General features: G+C 47.3%; 1 protein-coding gene across 3 annotated transcripts in view; it reads left to right on the plus strand.

Annotated features, from left to right (window-relative positions):
- The first annotated feature begins 5,181 nt into the window (after positions 1-5,181).
- Positions 5,182-20,311, plus strand: part of RBP5 (retinol binding protein 5) — a 41,489-nt gene continuing 26,359 nt past the window's right edge. The window contains exons 1-2 of one of the 3 annotated variants that reach the window (XM_086929079.1): positions 5,182-5,361; positions 7,674-7,766. In XM_086929079.1, the coding sequence (XP_086785205.1) occupies positions 7,694-7,766 (73 nt within the window). In that variant the 5' untranslated portion in view covers positions 5,182-5,361; positions 7,674-7,693. Of the gene's footprint in view, positions 5,362-6,661; positions 6,681-7,376; positions 7,446-7,673; positions 7,767-20,311 lie in introns of those variants that run through there. The other 2 variants (XM_086929081.1, XM_086929080.1) reach the window with 2 other exon arrangements.

Below are 20,311 nucleotides of genomic sequence, written 5' to 3' on the forward strand. Positions count from 1 at the left end.
CCCGCTCATCTTTTCTCTCCCTCTGATAAATATGCCAGGGCCTCGGAGGGCAGTCATTTGCTGACGCAGGGGTTCACAGTATTAATCACCGCAGCAGGCGTGGGCGGGGGCCACGGGGCCCCGCAGACACCTTAGAAGGCAGAATGGAGCTTAAGGCCCGTTAACTCCCTCTCCAGGTGACAGGCCTGAACATAAACGAGGCGCTGAGCTCCTTAACCACTTCCCCTGAGCTGCCGTGACCTTGGGGCTTGAAAGGTCGATCATCCGGGCACCCTTCCCACCCACCCAGACAGGCACGTCATTAGCACCCTGCACAGTGCCACGAGGCCCTGCGACCTGCACAGTGCCGCCGGGGTCCAGCTGTGCCAGCGCCCCCACCACAGGCAAGGCAGACACTGACCCTGAAGAAGGCAAAGCAAGACACAGCCGGGGCCGACACACTCCACAGAGCCACGAGGCGCCGCATCGCCCGCAGAGCAGCCAATCACAAACCAGTGCCAGAATCCCCATCATAGAGAAGGAGCATAGAGACCCTCGACAGCGACTCTCGGGACCTGAAAAGTGCAACTCGACCAGCGAGCTAGCGCCAATCCCTGGTGGAAGAAACCCCAGCGCCTCGAAGCACTCCAGGACCTGAGAGTAACGGAAACTCCACGTTTCAGAGAAAACCAGACATACAGAACCCACCTCAGTCAAGGGAGAAAGCCCACTCAGGGCACCGACACACCAAGTAGACAACTCCAGCAGCCACAGGGGTCGAACCTCAACTCCGTCAGGTAAGTATAATTGTTTGTGTGTGTGTGTGTGTATACATATATACATTTGTATTTAAGGTTTTAGGTTTAGGGTTGGGTAGTGGTATACTGTGGTAAAGGTATCTTAGGGTTTAGTGATGGGAGGGGGTACAGGGTGGTATGGGTATTTTTTGTGTTTATGGGTGGGTAAGAGCCTATTTAGGGTTGAGGGGTGGGTAAGGGTATTGGATAGTAAGGGTATTTTTATTTTTAGGGTTTATGTGTGGGTAGGGGTATTGAGTTGGATGGGTAATGAAAAAGGGGAGCTCTCCCCCAAATATACACACACACACACACACACACACACACATATATATATATATATATATATATATATATATATATATATATATATATATATATATATATATATATATATATATATGTATATATATATATATATATATATATATATACATATATATATATATATATATGTGTATATATATATATATGTATATATATATATATATATATATATATATATATATATATATATATATATATATATATATATATATATATATCTATCCGGTCTCCTGCACAAGACATGTAGATGCGAAGGAATCACGAGCCACTCCAGCCAGGTAGGGTTCAAGGTATTTTTAATGGGCAAAGAAAAAGACGCGTTTCGAGCACACAGGCTCTTGGTCACATGACCACAACAGACATATTGTTGCTTTAAGTAACTTAGGTTAAAAGAAAATGAAAGAGAGACTCAATGTTTCTTTCACATTGAATTCAATCATGTGCTTAGACGGGTTACATTACATCATGTAAGGACATGTAAATAGGTAATTTACAAAAAGCACATTTTTATACATTTTTGTATTTATGCAAAATATTGTGCAAAGTGATTTATTTTGGTACAAAATTGCGGGTGTAGTACCCAATTCATTTTATAGCTCCAGTTTGTACAGATTGGAGAGGAAAGGCGGGAGAAACATACCTGTGTTTATCAGATTGAATGATTTAGGACTGTGAGTGAAAGATGGCCTAATAAGGTTTGTGACACCAGATATGGTAGGTGATATCGTGTCGGTTGAGCTAAAAGTGACTGGAGTTACAGAAAATACAGGGTGTAGTACCCATGGTGAGAGTGATAGAAGAGTATGGTTGTCATTACTTTGAGTGGTGATTATGTCAGAGGTTTTCCTATGTTCTAATGGTGATTACTCTTTTCCAACAATCTAAACTCAATAATTGTTATACTGAGTAACAATGGTGTGCATAATATTCACTATTTATTCATGCAATACCGTGCTCTTATTAATTATCACTATCGAGGAGTGAACGTTGTCGTGCTCATATCGATATCACATATCCGTGAGGTATTTTGGTTTCAGAGGTGTGTCCTTGGCCTGTATATTAAAGATAAGATAAAGACAAAATTATGTCAGTCATACCAATATTCATACATAATTATTCATACAGTCCATTACTAGATTCCTGATTCATTGTTCCTATTCTCCTGCCTTATACACAATAATTTGCTCAACAAAACATATATCAAAGACAAAACTTAGAAAAATTTTTTGTATTTAAAAAACCGTATGGTCAAAAAGAATCAGAGTCTTTAAAGGTCGACAGAGGAAGTTCACAGAGGAGAAATTTTACAGATGAACATACATCTCTTCATCAACGTTCATCCCTATTGGAGCGATACTTCCTGCCTGGAGAATAAATCTTGATTCTGCTCTATGTAGTGCTGTTACTCTATCACCACCTCTCACGTGTTTTGGTATAGAGTCAAGGACGAAAAATTTGGCCTTAGTCCAGTCCCCATCATGATGGCTATGGAAATGTTTGGCTGTACTGTAGGTGAAATCTTTGTTAGTAATGGCCCTCCAGTGCTCCAGAATTCTCTTTTTGGCTGGAAATGTCGTAGACCCTATATACCATTTCCCACAAGGGCATGTCACAACATAAATGACAAATTCAGTGTTACAGGTGATTTTTTTGTTTATCTTCCACCTTTTATTTACTCTACTGAGTAACACCTCCTTCACATTGGTGCTATGCCTACAGGCTTTACATTTCCCGCATGGTGAAAATCCACCCCTGGGTTCAAGCCATGTCTTTTTCTTCTCCATGTGGCTATGTACGATCAAATCTTTAATAGATTTGTCTCTCCTGTAGGTTATCGATGGGTGTTTGCCCAGTTTTTCTTTTAGTGTTTTATCCTGTAAAAGGATATCCCATTGTTTCCTTATTATTTTACTGAAATCTGGTGATTGAGTGTTGTAGGTAGTTATCAACCTAATTGGTTCATTTGAGGAATCTTGCCTGCATATATATATACACACATTTGTATGTGTGTATATATGCTTACCATAATTGTGTTTTAACACCTCGTAATGTCATACAACCGCATGCATTCACTACATATCCCAAACTCCTGGCTCAATGTGGGGGTAGACCTTCTTGGTAGCAGGTGACCCCGTCTCTATGGGACACAGGTTTCCAGTTTGCGGATTTCATTCAACACATCAGTGGCTTCTGGGAGCTGTAGTCTTATATAGGTTCAAAACGACCAAATCACATACTTGATAACACAATCGATAAAGAAAACGCTCAGGATTGGAGATGGGTGTATGTGGAAAGAAAGCATCCGGTAGCCCTACACATGGGCCTTCCATGTGTATGGAGCCCAAAAGAGGAACTAAACCGGTGGAATGGAATTCAACCAAAGTCACTGTAAGAGGCTCCGGGGCTTGCACAGTGGCATAATGCCAAAGGATGAGTGGTCCCCGAGTCTCCCATATCTCGCAAACATTTATTGACCGTGGCCTAAATTGGGGACACCCTGAAGGGTTGGATCTGCAGGGGTTTGTGTTTCACCCCTCTGCTGGCCTTTCGCGCATGCAAGCTAGCCCTACGCCCGGGCACTGGCCTCCAGAGGGGCGTTGAAGCTCCCTGCAGCAGTCTCCCCACAACTTGGGTCCAAAGAAAATTGTAATTAAACACTTTTCTGAAACCTGCTCACGCCCATGTCTGCTTTTTGGTTTTTTTCTTATCGTGGCTCTCCTTAATCTTGCCAGTCTCACCTTCCTCCTACTCCCTCCAGTCTTTCAGACATAAACAAAGAAGACAAGTGGGAGGGGCGCCAACTTTGGTGTGGCTCAGGGCGCTCTCTGAGCACAGGCCAGCTCTGAGGAGGTCCCACTGATTTAAGTGTCCTTGCTTATTGCTTTCATAGCGCCTCTTCAAGCAGGGTGAGCAGCGCTGGTAGTCATCCACGCGCCTCTCTAGGCTGGAGTCCAGGTACGATTACGTCATTTCCATCTGGAGATCACTTCCGGGAAGCGTGCTCTCACTACCACTTTGTACAGCCCTGAAAATCCACACCCTAAATACTTCCAAGAACCTAGAAGCAGGTGTGAGCTGTACAGCATCAGCAGTGTACTCCTTTACTGACTTTTAACTATATTTCATATTTTCATACTGAAACAAGGGATTGTTGTGGGTGGTGGGGGCCCACCTTAGGGATGGGGGAAGAGAAGGCTAATTAAAAGGTCTCCTCATGGCATGAAAAGTATAAGCTATCCCGCAACCCTTGGATTACTCGTGGTCGCCTCCCAGTCCATCCTTCTCTTGACCACCTGGCCACCTCATATCAGACCCAGCCATATGCAAATCAGTCTCAACCCTGCTCCAATGGGAACAGTGCAGCTTTACCTGCCAGGCCAGGTCCTCCCTGAACCAGACCACAAGCAACCCAGGACCGGTTTCCTTCTTATTAGAGCTCATCAGCCGGGTATAGCTTGGTTACATTGGCACAGTGTGCACGGGACCCACGTCTGGGCATACCCGTCGCACTTAGGGCGACACAATAGAGTATACAACAAAAAGCGATGGATGAATGCTTGAATTAATCTCAGCCGCTGTGGATCACTCAGGCCGCATTCCAGTCCATTTTCATTTTGCTCACCAGGCCACCTCGGATTGGAGGTGGGAGGTGTCTGCACTCTGCTGCACACAGGCTGCAATCCAACAGTTTGGGTGGACTGCAGCCTGCCAAGGTAGCTCAGCGGGTTAATATCCCTGCTTTAGAGACCCGCGGGCTCCTTGCACAGTACAGAGTGCAATCCTAGGGGGCAGTTCCACTTTTACAGAAGCACTTCTGCCCGTTTCTGAGGGCAGGCTGGCTGCAGACACTGCCAGTTAATGTATTTTTTCATCTCTTCTGTCCAAAAAAGTCAGTGTGTGCCAAATGAGCAAACCACCTTGTTCTTTAACCCTTAATGCTCTGAGCTTGAACTTTTAAAGGCTACTAGGTGGGAGAACTGAGGCAGGGGTGACTGGCCAGCAATCATTAACTGCCCACAAAAGGCTGCTGACAGGAGAGACATGCTGTGCTTGACTAAGCCTCTCTTCCCAGTGTGTACTGAGACATCTAGTCTGTGCCTGTCCCAGAAGAGACCCCACAGCGACAGACAGGACAGAGTCCAACCTGTGACTGCCTCTTGTGAGAGGCTCCCGCCACTGGAGAAGACAGAGTCATCCAGCCTGTGACTGTCCCAGAAGAGAGCCCTCAGCAAGAGAGAAGATAGACAGAGTCCACAAGGTGAATGCCAACTGCGAGAGATTCCGGGCATAATGGAGGATGCTTTCCACTCTATGACAACAAAGAATCAGACCCCTCGTGGCGGGAGAGTAGCGCGCGCTAATACCAGGTCTCTGGCCACGTCACGCCGCACAGCAGGGTCTTGGAATGATGTCACGGTCGAATTTAGGCTTCCTAGAGTGACGTAACATTCTTGGATCGGGGGTCCGGAGTGATGTGACAGCACTTCCTGTTCAAGCGATACTCCATCTGGAAGTCAGGAGGTGTCTGATGCAATGTCATAATAATAATATCTGACTCCAGCTGCCAGCAGTGACGTCACAGTCAGGCGCCAGGTTCCTGCAGGGTTATCCGAGTCTTAAGCCAGGGTCCCAGAGTGATGTCACATTCTAATGTCAGGTGCCTGCAGTGATGTCACAGTCAGGCGCCAGGTTCCGGCAGGGTTATCCGAGTCTAAAGCCAGGGTGCCAGAGTGATGTCACATTCTGATGTCAGGTGCCTGCAGTGATGTCACAGTCTGGCGCCAGGTTCCCCCAGACATATCTCAGTCTAGCTCAGGGCAGTGGTGCTTGAATGATGCCACATTCGGATGTCTGGTGCCTGGCTGCAGTGATGTCATAGTCAGACTCCAACCTCCTGGATTAAAGTCACAGTCTGATGTCAGGTTACTAGAGCGGTGTCGGGTGATGTCAGAATATGACGTCAGTTATCCGCGGCGATGTCACAGTCTGGCGTCAGGTACCTGCCGGGATATCCGACTCTAAAATAAGAGGCCTTGAAGGATGTCTTATTCTGATGTCAGGTACTCGCAGTGATGCCACAGTCTGGCGACAAGTTCGCGCTGAGAGATCTCAGTCTAGAATCAGGGCCCTAGAATGATGTCACATTCTGATGTCAGATGCATGCTGGTGTCAGATTCCGGGAGCGATGTCACTTTCTAATGACGGGTACCTGCGGTGATGTCACAATCTGACGCCAGATTCCCACAGGGATGACCCAGTCTAAAAGCAGGGTCCTAGAATGATGTCACATTCTGATGTCAGGTACTCGCAGTGATGTCACAGTCTGGCGACCGGTTCCAGTAGAGAGATCTGAGCCTAGAACCAGGGTCCTAGAGTGATGTCACATTCTGACGCAGGTGCATGCAGTGATGTCATAGTCATACTCCCGCCCCCAGGAGTACAGCCACGGTCTGGTGTCCGGTTCCTAGCGTGATGTCACATTCGAATATCAGGTTCGCCCAGTGATGTCACAGTGTGACGTCAGATTCCTGCGGTGATATGCCAATCTCCTGTCTGTTCCCAGAGACCACAGATGGAGTGAGTCAATGCTTCTCTGCTAACCTCAACTCAAAGCCATTCACTCAGCACACATAAACTGAACGGCCTCTCCACTCTCTCGTAGACAGTACAATTATTAAACTCAATGGCACTTATTTTATCCATACTGAAATGATAAAAAGCTGAGCCACTGCTGGTGGAATTTTCGACCTAGTAAAAGCAGGTCTCTGCAGCAGGCGCACAGCCCACCGACCTAGCCAACAAGTTATATGTTCGTTTTAATCTATAGTGCGCATACATACCCCGGAAGAGAGCGCGCCACCCCACCCTCTCAAAAACGGGGGGCGGGGTGCTCCTGTCACACTGGACTCCAACTCACCGGGGGGAGGGGGAGTGGGTGGGCTCCTGTCAACTCTGAAAGTGAGCACAAGGGGGCAGATTGACAAGGCCCTTGAACCACTTTTGCGTCACTTTTAACATGGGAAAAGTGACGCAAAAGTGGCGCAAGGGGCTTGTAAATCTGCCCCAAGAAGCATAAGGGTTTCTTTTCTTTAATTTGGCGGATCAGTGGTGGGAAAGGGCCGAAGCGGTGGATGTTGGCATACCTGTAACCCAAGACAGGTGGTAGAGGCCCGGGCGCTGCGCCAGGGCCCAACCTTCATGCGAAAAAGGATGCCAGGGGGGGATTAGCAGGGGTGGAGTTTTATTGTGCGCTGTACAAATCACACGAATACAAAAGCAAGAAAGTAAACAGAGAGGGCGCCCAGAGACGGCCACGGGCCGTTCCACCGTCCTCCTGGCCAGGTACGGGACTCAGCCACTACTGCGCATGCGCAGTGCACAGCCCCGTGCACCACACGAGCATATATACACCAGCCACCTCCCCTCCCGAGAGCCAGGGTGGGCCGTGGGAGACAGGCAGTGACCAAGGCCACAGAGATAGCCGAGGGAGGGAGAGGGCGGTGGCGCTCACAGAGAGAGAGAGAGAGGAGCTGAGACAGTCACAGTTCTAACAACCTTCTCTCCCGCCAGGTCACCAAAGCGCCAAGAAGATGCCGCCGACCCTCAGCGGGCGCTATACTCTCGTTTCCCAGGACAATCTGGACCCCTACCTCAAAGCCTTGGGTGAGTGGAACGCTTTTATTCATTGGTTTCATGGAAGAGATGCAGGTCTTGAAATACTTTACAGCAGGGGCAATTATTGGACACCATGGAATACTGAGGCTGCCTCAGCCAATCAGATTGCTTACAGTGCTAGCACCAAACACCCTTGTCTGTATGTACGTTTAGTGCCAGAGTCATAAACGAGACAGAGACAGTGGCCATGTTCAGTTTACACGCAGGGCTTTAAGTGGGCCGGGTCTTGGGGGTGCTCAGCACCGTCAGTTTTATAAAGCAGGTGCCGAACCGGGTCTCTCTCGGGCTCTCCATTTTTGCCTGCAAGGTGGAAAAAAATCTTACCTCTGCAGCAGCGCCACCTTTCACTACCTTTGATGTAACTTCAAAGAGACTCGGTATACTTCTTTCTTAGAATCAACACTTCAGAACTGAAGCATTATTAATGTGATATACTGCGAAGCCACGGTTGTTGCTGATTTATGTTTCATACACAGAAACCATTGGCAACGTCAATAGCCCTGGCTTGTTGTAGGTGTAATGACAATGTACTGTGGAATGTTTGCAGCTGTTATCAGTACTTAATTTAAAAAAAAAAAAAAAAAAAAGCAATGTAAGTGGCCTCAAAACGCAGAGAAAGTATGGCCTGATCTTAGGCCTCCATTAATGACAATATTTTTTTCCACGGTAAATAAGAAGTGATGTTTAGAGCACAGTTGTATCAGAGCGCCAGGTACTTCTCAAGGACACTCAAAGTTTAGAAGCATCCAAAAACATTCTACATCTTTATGTTTTTTTAATGCCCGAATTCTTAAATCTTAAAATGTCCACAGAGAAAAATGGCAAATTGATATTGCATTTACAACAGTTTTCTGCGGTCTGCCTCGTGTTGGAAGCTGATGCTTTCTGAAGCCTGCAGCTAAGGGCACAGAATACAATGTGAACATAAATGGGATTCACCGAATACTAGGGATTTCTTTTGTTTTCTGCTGAGTGCACATTTGTGCATGTTTCACAAAAACTGTTTGACCTTGGGAGGTGGGAAGGACACTACAGGGAAGATGGAGTCACTGTGCTTTGGTGCAAGGATTAATGACTAACATTTTGAGCAGTATTTGCTGAATGTATATCCCTAAAAAGGAAGAGATTTAACATGGTTTGCATCTACTTCTATGTGTTAAAATGTCCAAATATTGCACAGCAGTGACAGAACGTGCGGCACAAGTTTTTTTTCCTTGCCACATAATTCAGTCAACAAGGCTCCATAAAGTGTCTTCTTTTGCCGCATAATTCCAGTGACTTTGGTTCTCAGAGGAGTCAGGCTGGGTGCAGTGGTCAGGCCGGGATAGATGCTGTTGTCAGGTAAAGCTGTGGTGTTGACAGTGGGCTGAAGGTTAAAGGTAAGCCGCAGTGGTTTGCGTTGGCCAGGTCGATATATGGATGAAGCAAAATACACAAAAGGGACCCCCCTCTATTGATTCAACTGTCAACAATAGACTTAGGACCGGGGGGGAAAAACTGCGTAATGAGTAGAGGAAAGGTTGTACTACCCAGAATTACTTATCAGACAGGAATAAATCCCACCGTGAACAGATCCAAATCAATGTTGAAAATATATTTCATAAAGTTCAAATTTCTTTACTTTTTACCAAACATTTCTTTTATAATTTTTATGATATTATTTGCATCAATCATTTCGACATGATTTTCCATCCATTATAGATAATATACATTCATTTGTTTAAAAAAAAGACCATATCACTACACAATTCCACACATACCCCCAGGAGCAATCCTGTATCATACTCCCATCTCACATACCATTCATTCCACATTCCATACATCCATCATACATCAATCCGGTCAAAACGCGTCCGCCATACATCGGCGGAGTTTAATTTCTTTTCTCCTCTGGTGTATAGGCCCAGACTGGACATACCTTGAGTCAACACGCGTTTCGGTTGGTATATATTTTTTTTACCACCTTCTTCAGGACAGTATTAGATTTAACTGTGTACATAAAACATCAGGCGGATAAACGGGGACATCTAATAACAAAACAAATGAATAATGTGTAATACTTTTCAAACATTATCATATCCCAGATCTGTACATATATTCACAGTATATTATTTTAGACAGAAAGTATTTCCCAAATAAATTAAAAAATCAACACGGTGGGGTTTATTCCTGTGTGATAAGTAATTCAGGGTAGGAGGACCTTTCTTCCATCCATTCGATATATAGTTCAAGCCTCAGAAGGCCATGGTAAGGGTCAGGGTAACCTTGCGGCCCTTGCAATTCTGCACCTACCACGTGCTGCGCCTATCCCGGCAGGAGCATTGCAGTGGTGATGGAGACTCTGTCTTAATCACACAACACCCCTCTCAGGACGAAGGGTGCCAGCAAGTTGTTTTTCCTTTTCAGTGTATGTCCAGACACTTCCAGCTGCTGCTGCTTGCATTGCTCACCCATCAGCAGGGAAATGATATGCTTGCACTTGAAAAGCAATCTCTGCCCTCTGACCCACTGGGCTGTTTACCCTGTGATTGTCTGGAAGAAACTAGGCAGAAAGTCAGCAGCTGCATTTTATTTTGCATTTCACAAGTCTACCCAGTGACATTAGCATATATAATACCATCAGACATTCCTGGCTTTTCATCTAACAGTATGTTGCATTGTGGGGCTTGTAGTTTTTCTTTTTACGCCTTCATTATGATCTCAGAGCCCCTGCATGTGAAATGCTGTTGGCCGAAATGCCAAAACTGGCTGAAAGTGTTATTCATGACATGGAACCACTTGTTAGCTATGTTTAAAAAGATTTACAAAATTCCTGGCTTAGTCCATTTCAAAAACTACTTATTTCACTCATAACACCAAGAGTAACATTTGCTCATATGTTTTGTGAGTTTACTCACATCATGCATTAAAACAAGCGTTCACAATGCAAGTTCTTTTTTTTTTAGTGTGGTGGAAAGTTTTGTGTTGAGTTTTGCAGCCTTGCTTCTCTTTTCCATCAACATGTTTCGGCATTCAAATATTAGCAATCTGGATTGTTTTACTTTAGCACATTATAATCACTGCACAGATTTGCCTTTATTAGAATTGGTGAAGTGCTGGTCATTTGTCATGTGGCTCCTAGAGAAGGCCTTTATTGTTGTTATAGATGGAACCACATTATTGTCTATTAAACTATGTCCAAGAGAGGTTTTTGTAGGTGCACATTCTAAATTGAAATATTTTAAGGTGCTCTTATGTGATGGTCACAGAAAAGGAGATCCAGTGACCAAAGCGATGCTCGGGGTCACGTAGTTTTGTCAAGTTGGGTTTGGAACCAGGTACTCTGGGTCAGGGCCCTGCAACGAGTTTTTACCCCCAGGGATCACAAAAGCTTCTGACTGGCCTAAGCATGTTATGCAAGAGTGTAGGAGAGTAGGGTCTGCTATCCTATGGTCACCCCAAATTTTGCTTTTTGCTTCACTGGTTTTCGACTTACTGAGGCTGTCGGCCTGCTAATCAGACCCCCAGGCTGCTGTTCTCTCTCTAAATTTATGATACATGTGCTATAGGTACATACCACAATTGGAAATGGACTCCTTGTCAGCCCCTGTACCATGCACTATAGGTGCTCAGGGCATAGGTGCCACCAAGGCCTACCAGGGGCTGAAGCATAGCTTTTGCCACCCCTGGCTGGTTCTTAAATTGACACAACTGGCTGATCACTCAGCTGGGGCAAGTGGGTGTAATCACCCCTTGCTTAGATATAGTATACCTATATCTAAACATATATCTGGACACATATAAACCTGTGAGCCACTCCTATGGAAGGCCTCATCAATCCTGGAGGCAGAGTGCATGGTTTTATGTGAGATGGAGCTCTGGCATGAGCTGAGCCTGTCTGCAGCTGTCGGGAACAACACCTTAAGCTTATCCGGGATAATGCCATACCATATACTCTTAAGCGCCTTATAATCCTCGCGGTTATATAGCAACTTTGGTTTGGCTTTATCAAAACATGTCGTGTAAGGTGTCATACGAATTGGAATACTACCCCCTCGCCAGTTCTGGCGACGGGGGTAGCATTCCACCCTTCTAGAGGGATAAGACATGTTACTTTACTGAAACGCGGTTGATTTAAAATGAGCCTCAGATCCACAAAATGGATGCCTCTGCCACAGACACGGGTCTGGCCTCCTGCTGCTGACCGAAACTCAGCATATGGTGGCCTGGACAAAGGGTTTCCTGTCGCAGGGCGGTGTCAAACCACCCCAGACAGGAGATAGTGGATTGTAGCAGGGAGGTTTCAAAGAAACCAGACACTGCCTGGGGAGCACAAGGCTGCCCCTTGCATAATCCGGCCAAACCGGTTCTGGGGCATCCCAGCCCCAGTCCCAGCGCGGCCTGGATCAAAGGAAAGGGGTGTAACCACCCCCTTCCTGGGTCCCATCCATAGGAGGAGACCTAGCAGGATGTCCAGCCCACCAGATTCGAATAAGAGTGGGAGCAGTGCCAATGCAACTGAGATCATCCTGAATTCTGGACCCTTCGACATTCTATTCAACATAGAAGATGGAAGAATCTCCCTTGTGGTCAAGGAGTGACCACCCTGTGCGAACAGGCACCATCCAGCCCTCGACCCTTGCTTTGTTGCAGTTCCCGCCGGAACTCGAGCGACAGAGATCGACGAGATCAAGCTTGCCTGCCTTCTCCCAGCCGGATCCACAGTCCCTGCAGAGCTGAGACCCGTGGAGGCGACCGGAAGCGTGGGGCACGCCATCTTAAAAAGGCCACGAGACACTGACCGTGCAGCCCACGAGTGACCCTCGAAGCTGTACACTGGGGTTTGAGAAGCCCCCACCCCGAGCTACACTTGCACCAAAGCTACCCCCTCCACACTTGACGAGTGCTGCGTGGGGCCCTTCTGCTCGTGTTGGCTTGACGCGTTGGCCCGGTCACTTGCCAGCTGGCTTGTGGCCCCTGTGCCGACGAAAACTTGAATACGACTTGCTTTTCCGGTTGCTCCAGATCTGCACCAGCTCCTGTGAAAAGGAGCCCCCACTCTGATCCTCCTGGTTCGAGTGAGAAGCAATCTCCCGGTTCCGCGTGGATTGCTTTTGCCAAGTGCTGTTTGCTGCAATCTTGAAGCCAACGGTGCTGACGGCGAGAGCCTACGTGGGACAGATCGTGACCTGCTCCTGGACATCGCAGATGCCCCAGAGCCCACGTGACAGCGGAGAGAAGCCTCTTGACAACCACCTGATTGCGCCCGACATTGCCTGGTTCCATCCTGGTTCCACCCTGGTCACTGCTGAGTGACCCAGACTCTGTCCCCTCTGCTTTCAGGTACATCTCGACTTCGATCCACCCTTGGATCACACCGGACACTTCTGCTTCACATCGCCTGCAGCTTCTTCAGCTCCAAGCACCAAGAGCCTGCGTGTCAAAACCCGATGCCACTTCGACCCTGTGCACCCACTTCCTGTGGGTGAGGTAGCATTGCAACGCCGGTGTTCCTACACTGGTCCACACCTCTAGGGTCTGTGCCTTAAGTTTTGTTCCTCTAGGTTCAGCGGAAGTATCTTTAAACTCACTTTGTGTAACTTTTACGCACTATTGACATTGCATTGGTGTAAGCCGCACTTTCCGTGCTGCACCCGAATTCCGTGGGCTACTCCCGACTTCAGCATTGCTAGTCCTGACTGCTCTCAGCGATTCTCTAGGCCCTAGGCCTAACCACTGTTCGATTGGTATCTCTTATACCATTTTTTTAGTATATGGTTTGAGTGGCCACCGGCCCTCATCCAAAATTGTGCAACTTTGTATGTTATACTGTGCTTTTGATTTAACGCTTGTGCCCCTTTCCTCATAAAGAGTACTGGGGATTAATTTAGAAATAAACACATATATTTTTATAATATATACTTGTGTGGTGTCCTTTCATTTGATTACAGGATTGTATGTGGTAAAACAGCTCGCTTAACACGACCTCTTAAGTTTAGACTTTAAGGCTGCTTAGTCCATGCTACCACTAGGATAGCTTGTCTAACAAGGTTGACTTACAACCAGACATCTTTGGGGTTTGTTTGGACTGATACCAAGTGGTTCCAGAATTGGAAACACTACATATCAGGCCAACTTCTCACATTGGTGTGCAGCGGTGCGGATTTGAGCTTGCTGTTTGTTTTACCATTGCAATCTTTATATCAAATTGAAAGATCACATCAAGTACCTTAGGTACATATAAATCAAAAGCTTAGCATATTAAGTTCTACTGAACTTAGTAGTTGTAGATTAAAGGGATTAGCACACCCTGACTACAACTCACTAGCAAGGTACAGTAGGAAAACACTTAGTGTAGGTAAGTGCACCACTTACACCTCACTAGCAGTCATGTCTGATACAGGTGGAGCCTCAGGCTCTGCTCCTGTAACAGTTGACCCTACCAAGGCAACTTCCAGATATGACAACCTTAGCCACAAAGACCTGAGTGCCTTGTGTACAGCCAGGGGGCTAAAAAAGGGCAGAGGCCCTACTATTCCTTCCCTGATAGCTATCCTGGAAAAGGATGACTTAGATAAGGTGAGTCAGGCTCCCTTAGATTCAGGTGAGGGGGTAAACTCCCCTGAGAATGAGGATCTTCCAGATGAAGAAGAAGAGGAGGAGGAAGAGGAAGAGGAAGGCTCAGATGTAGAAGAGCCTGAAGATCAGGATCAGAGGGTGACCCAGGTACAGGTTGGCAGGCTTAACCTGGCCAATCTAGACCTATATGGGAATGGAGAGGGCCAGCACCTCCCCAGATCTCATAACTTAATTCTCCCTGGCAACAGGAGGGTGAGATCTCTATCAGGGGACTCTCATGTTTCTAGTGTCTCAAGAGAATCTCAAAGAGGGATGACTCCCTCCCAGAGGAAAGAGCATAGGGCCAGGATGAGGGCTGTCCAACTCCAAATAGAAAGGGAAAAGGTAGCCTTGGCTCAAGCTAAACTTGCTTTAGCAAGAGAAAGAAAATTGTGTGGCTTAGATGCCACTGGTGGCAGCAAAGTTCCTAAAGAAAAAGACAGGGCCTATGATAATAGAAACCTGACAAAAATTGTGCCCCCCTACAAGGAAGGGGATGACATCCACAAATGGATGACTGCTCTTGAGAGGGCCTGCATGGTACAGCAGGTCCCTGAGGATCAGTGGGCAGCAATTTTATGGTACTCCTTTTCTGAGAAAGGGAGGGATAGGCTCCTCACTGTTAGACCTGAGGATGCCAAAAACTACTCTGTCCTGAAGAGTGCTCTTATTGAAGGGTTTGGCCTAACCACTGAGCAATACAGGTTGTTGTTCAGAGACACCCAAAAAGCACAGACTCAGGACTGGACTGATTTTGTTGATTGTGCCACTAAGGCTCTGGAGGGTTGGCTGCAGGGAAGTAAAGTTTCAGACTATACAGGATTGTACAATCTTATAATGAGAGAGCAGATCCTTAATAACTGTCAGAACCAGCTGTTGCATCAATACCTTGTTGATTCTGATTTGACCTCTCCCCAAGAATTGGGAAAGAAGGCAGACAAATGGGTCAGAACAAGGATTAAGCAGAAAACCCAGAACCATGGTGACCAGAAGAAAACAGACCAGAAGGGTGGGAATCAGAAAGATAAAGAAAAAGACCAGAAGTCTTCAGGCCCCCAAACTAGCAATAAGGAGGGGGGTTTCCGAAATGGAAACAAGAAAAAGAAGAATGATGGCCCAAAGAAACCTTGGTGTAATACCTGCAAATCAGTTTCACACTGGGGCAGTGAATGCACTAAGAAAAATCCAGTTCCTGCCACTGCAGCTCCTAAAGCAACTGCACCCCCTAGTACTGTCAGCAGTGGTAGTGCACAACCTAAGGGGATAGTAGGGTTAACCTTGGGTACTGAGGTGGAATCTGGCCTAGTCAGAATCCCCACACAGGCAGTTCTCCTATATGATGTGGACTTATCTTTGACCACTGCAGTAAGCCCCAGTAACCTGGGCAAATATAGGCAGACTCCCTCAATCAATGAGAAACTGGCTCAGGCCTACAGGGACACTTGTGCCAGTGTCACTATGGTGACACCTGACTTTGTGGACCCTGGTCAGATTGTACTAGGTGAAAGTTACCTAGTGACCAATGCAAGCAACTCCACTACTTCACATAGTGTAGCTGTTGTGAACTTCTCCTGGGGAGGGGTAGATGGCCTAAAGAAAGTTGTTGTGAGTGCAGACCTCCCAGTAGACTGTCTGTTAGGCAATGATCTTGAAAGCTCAGTTTGGTCAGAAGTGGAGTACAGGACTCATGCAGAAATGCTAGGGATTTCAGATCATGTCCTTGCAGTGACAAGGTCTCAGGCTAAGAAGTGCCTTCCTGAACCAGTGGTGGATCTTGAAACAATAGACCAACCACAACCCAAGAGAAGGAGCAAGAGGGTTAAGGCTGTGCCTTCCCACTTGCCCCAGGTTGAGGATCAAGTTTCACAGGAAACTGATTCTGCAGTCCAAGAGGAGACTGTCTCTGAGGAGCTTGAACCTGACCAGGTTGAGTTTCTGGGGACAGGGGGACCCTCAAGGGCAGACCTGGGGCAGGCCCAATTGGATTGCCCTTCACTTGAACCCCTCAGACAGCAAGCTGCTGCTGAGGCTGTAGGGAATGCTCAAGGTACCCATAAAGTTTATTGGGATGAAGGACTCCTTTATTCAGAGGCTAGAGACCCCAAGCCTGGCACAACCAGGAGGTTGGTTATACCTTTGAAGTTTAGGGGTTTCCTTCTCACCATGGCCCATGATATTCCCCTTGCAGGACACTTAGGCCAGAATAAGACTTGGGACAGGCTTGTTCCACACTTTCACTGGCCTCACATGTCAGAAAATGTCAAGGAGTTTTGTCGCTCCTGTGTCACTTGCCAAGCAAGTGGTAAGTCAGGTGGCACAACAAAGGCCCCCCTGATACCACTACCTGTGGTGGGGGTACCCTTTGAAAGAGTTGGAATAGATATTGTGGGTCCCATGGATCCTCAAACAGCATCTGGGCACAGATTTATACTGGTGGTAGTGGATCATGCCACCAGGTACCCAGAGGCAATTCCCCTGAGGACCCCCACAGCACCTGTGCTGGCAAAAGCCCTCATTGCAGTTTTCTCAAGAGTGGGCTTTCCAAAGGAGGTTCTTTCAGACAGAGGTACCAACTTTATGTCTGGATACTTAAAAGCAATGTGGAAAGAGTGTGGAGTAAACTATAAGTTTACCACACCCTACCATCCACAGTGCAATGGGCTTGTTGAAAGGTTCAACAAGACCCTAAAGGGAATCATAAAAGGTTTACCAGAGAAGCTTAGGCGGAAATGGGACATCCTTTTACCCTGCTTGCTCTTTGCTTACAGAGAGGTCCCACAGAAGGGGGTTGGCTACAGCCCTTTTGAACTTTTGTTTGGCCACCATGTGAGGGGTCCATTGAGTTTGGTGAGGGAAGGATGGGAGTTACCTCTCAAAAAGCCTAAACTAGACATTGTGGACTATGTACTTGGTCTCCGCTCCAGGATGGCTGAATACATGGAGAGAGCATCCAAAAACCTTGAGGCCAGTCAAGAATTACAGAAAGCTTGGCATGACCAAAAGGCTGTTCTGGTTGAGTTCCAGCCAGGGCAGAAGGTGTGGGTGTTGGACCCAGTGGGCCCAGCAGCTCTCCAGGACAAATGGACTGGACCCTACCCTATCATTGAGAAAAAGGGAGAAGTCACCTATGTGGTTGACTTTGGCACCCCTAGGAGCCCCCACAGGGTGCTCCATGTAAACCGTTTGAAAGCATTTGTTGACAGGGAGGACATAAGTCTCCTCATGGCCACAGATGGGGATTAGGAGGAAGAGAGTGACCCTCTCCCAGACCTGCTTTCCCAGAACCCTGATGATGGTTCAGTTGATGGAGTAGCCTTGGCAGGCAGCCTCACTGAGCAGCAACAGGTGGACTGCAGACAGGTGTTGCAGGCCCACAGACATATGTTTTCACTCACACCCAGCCAGACTAACTGGTGCACCCATGAGGTGGACACTGGTGACAGTCTGCCTGTGAAGAATAAGATCTACAGGCAACCTGACCATGTCAGGGATTGTATAAAGGCTGAGGTGCAAAAGATGTTGGAGCTTGGAGTGATTGAGCCATCAGAGAGCCCATGGGCTAGCCCAGTGGTCCTTGTGCCAAAACCTCATACCAAAGATGGGAAGAGAGAATGAGGTTTTGTGTGGACTACAGAGGTCTCAATGCTGTCACTAGGACAGATGCCCATCCCATTCCAAGAACAGATGAGCTCATTGATAAAGTGGCTTCTGCCAAGTTTCTGAGCACATTTGATTTGACAGCTGGCTACTGGCAAATCAGACTAGCTGAAGAGTCAAAAGCCAAAACAGCATTCTCTACCCCTAGTGGACATTATCAATTTGTGGTAATGCCCTTTGGTTTGAAGAATGCACCTGCCACCTTCCAAAGGTTGGTGAATCAAGTCCTTGCTGGGTTGGATGACTTTTGTGCAGCATATCTAGATGATATTGCTGTCTTTAGCTCCACCTGGGAGGATCACCTGATCCACCTGAAGAAGGTTCTGGAGGCCCTGCAAAAGGCAGGCCTGACTATCAAGGCTACTAAGTGCCAGATAGGCCAGAGCAAGGTTGTGTACCTGGGCCACCTAGTAGGTGGGAGTCAGGTTCAACCATTGGAGAGCAAGATCCAGACCATACAGGACTGGGCTCCTCCAACTACCCAGACACAAGTCAGAGCCTTCTTGGGCCTGACTGGGTATTACAGAAAATTTGTAAAGAACTATGGGTCCATTGTGACACCATTGAATGACTTGACATCCAAGAAGATGCCCAAAAAGGTTCAGTGGACAGTTAGCTGTCAAAAGGCATTTGATGACCTGAAGAAGGCCATGTGCTCTGCACCTATCCTGAAGAGTCCTGACTACTCCAAACAGTTCATTGTACAGACAGATGCTTCTGAGTTGGGGTGGGAGCTGTGCTTTCACAACTTAATCAAGATGGTCAAGACCAGCCCATTGCTTTTATTAGCAGAAGGCTGACCCCCAGGGAGAAACGTTGGTCAGCTATTGAGAGGGAGGCCTTTGCTGTGGTTTGGGCCCTGAAGAAGTTGAGACCATACTTGTTTGGTACTCACTTCCTAATTCAGACAGACCATAAGCCCCTCTTGTGGCTAAATCAGATGAAGGGTGAAAATCCCAAACTGCTCAGGTGGTCCATTTCCCTACAGGGGATGGACTTTACAGTGGAGCACCGCCCAGGGACTGACCATGGTAATGCAGATGGTCTCCCCAGGTACTTCCACTTAGAACATGAAGACTTATCTGGTCAAGGTTAAGTTTAATGTCCCTGCGTTTGGGGGGGGGGGGGTTGTGTAGGAGAGTAGGGTCTGCTATCCTATGGTCACCCCAATTTTTGCTTTTTGCTTCACTGGTTTTCGACTTACTGAGGCTGTGGGCCTGCTAATCAGACCCCCAGCCTGCTGTTCTCTCTCTAAATTTATGATACATGTGCTATAGGTACATACCACAATTGGAAATGGACTCCTTGTCAGCCCCTGTACCATGCACTATAGGTGCTCAGGGAATAGGTGCCACCAAGGCCTACCAGGGGCTGAAGCATAGCTTTTGTCACCCCTGGCTGGTTCTTAAATTGACACAACTGGCTGATCACTCAGCTGGGGCAAGTGGGTGTAATCACCCCTTGCTTAGATATAGTATACCTATATCTAAACCTATATCTGGACACATATAAACCTGTGAGCAACTCCTATGGAAGGCCTCATCAATCCTGGAGGCAGAGTGCGTGGTTTTATGTGAGATGGAGCTCTGGCATGAGCTGAGCCTGTCTGCAGCTGTCGGGAACAACTCCCTAAGCTGATCCGGGATAATGCCATACCATATACTCTTAAGCGCCTTATAATCCTTGCGGTTATATAGCAACTTTGGTTTGGCTTTATCAAAACATGTCGTGTAAGGTGTCATACGAATTGGAATACTACCCCCTCGCCAGTTCTGGCGACGGGGGTAGCATTCCACCCTTCTAGAGGGATAAGACATGTTACTTTACTGAAACGCGGTTGATTTAAAATGAGCCTCAGATCCACAAAATGGATGCCTCTGCCACAGACACGGGTCTGGCCTCCTGCTGCTGACCGAAACTCAGCATATGGTGGCCTGGACAAAGGGTTTCCTGTCGCAGGGCGGTGTCAAACCACCCCAGACAGGAGATAGTGGATTGTAGCAGGGAGGTTTCAAAGAAACCAGACACTGCCTGGGGAGCACAAGGCTGCCCCTTGCATAATCCGGCCAAACCGGTTCTGGGGCATCCCAGCCCCAGTCCCAGCGCGGCCTGGATCAAAGGAAAGGGGTGTAACCACCCCCTTCCTGGGTCCCACCCGTAGGAGGGGACCTAGCAGGATGTCCAGCCCACCAGATTCGAATAAGAGTGGGAGCAGTCCCAATGCAACTGAGATCATCCTGAAGAAACATAAGAAACGAATTCTGGACCCTTCGACATTC

Source organism: Lissotriton vulgaris, chromosome 7, assembly GCF_964263255.1.
Source record: "Lissotriton vulgaris chromosome 7, aLisVul1.2, whole genome shotgun sequence".
Classification (NCBI taxonomy): domain Eukaryota; kingdom Metazoa; phylum Chordata; class Amphibia; order Caudata; family Salamandridae; genus Lissotriton; species Lissotriton vulgaris.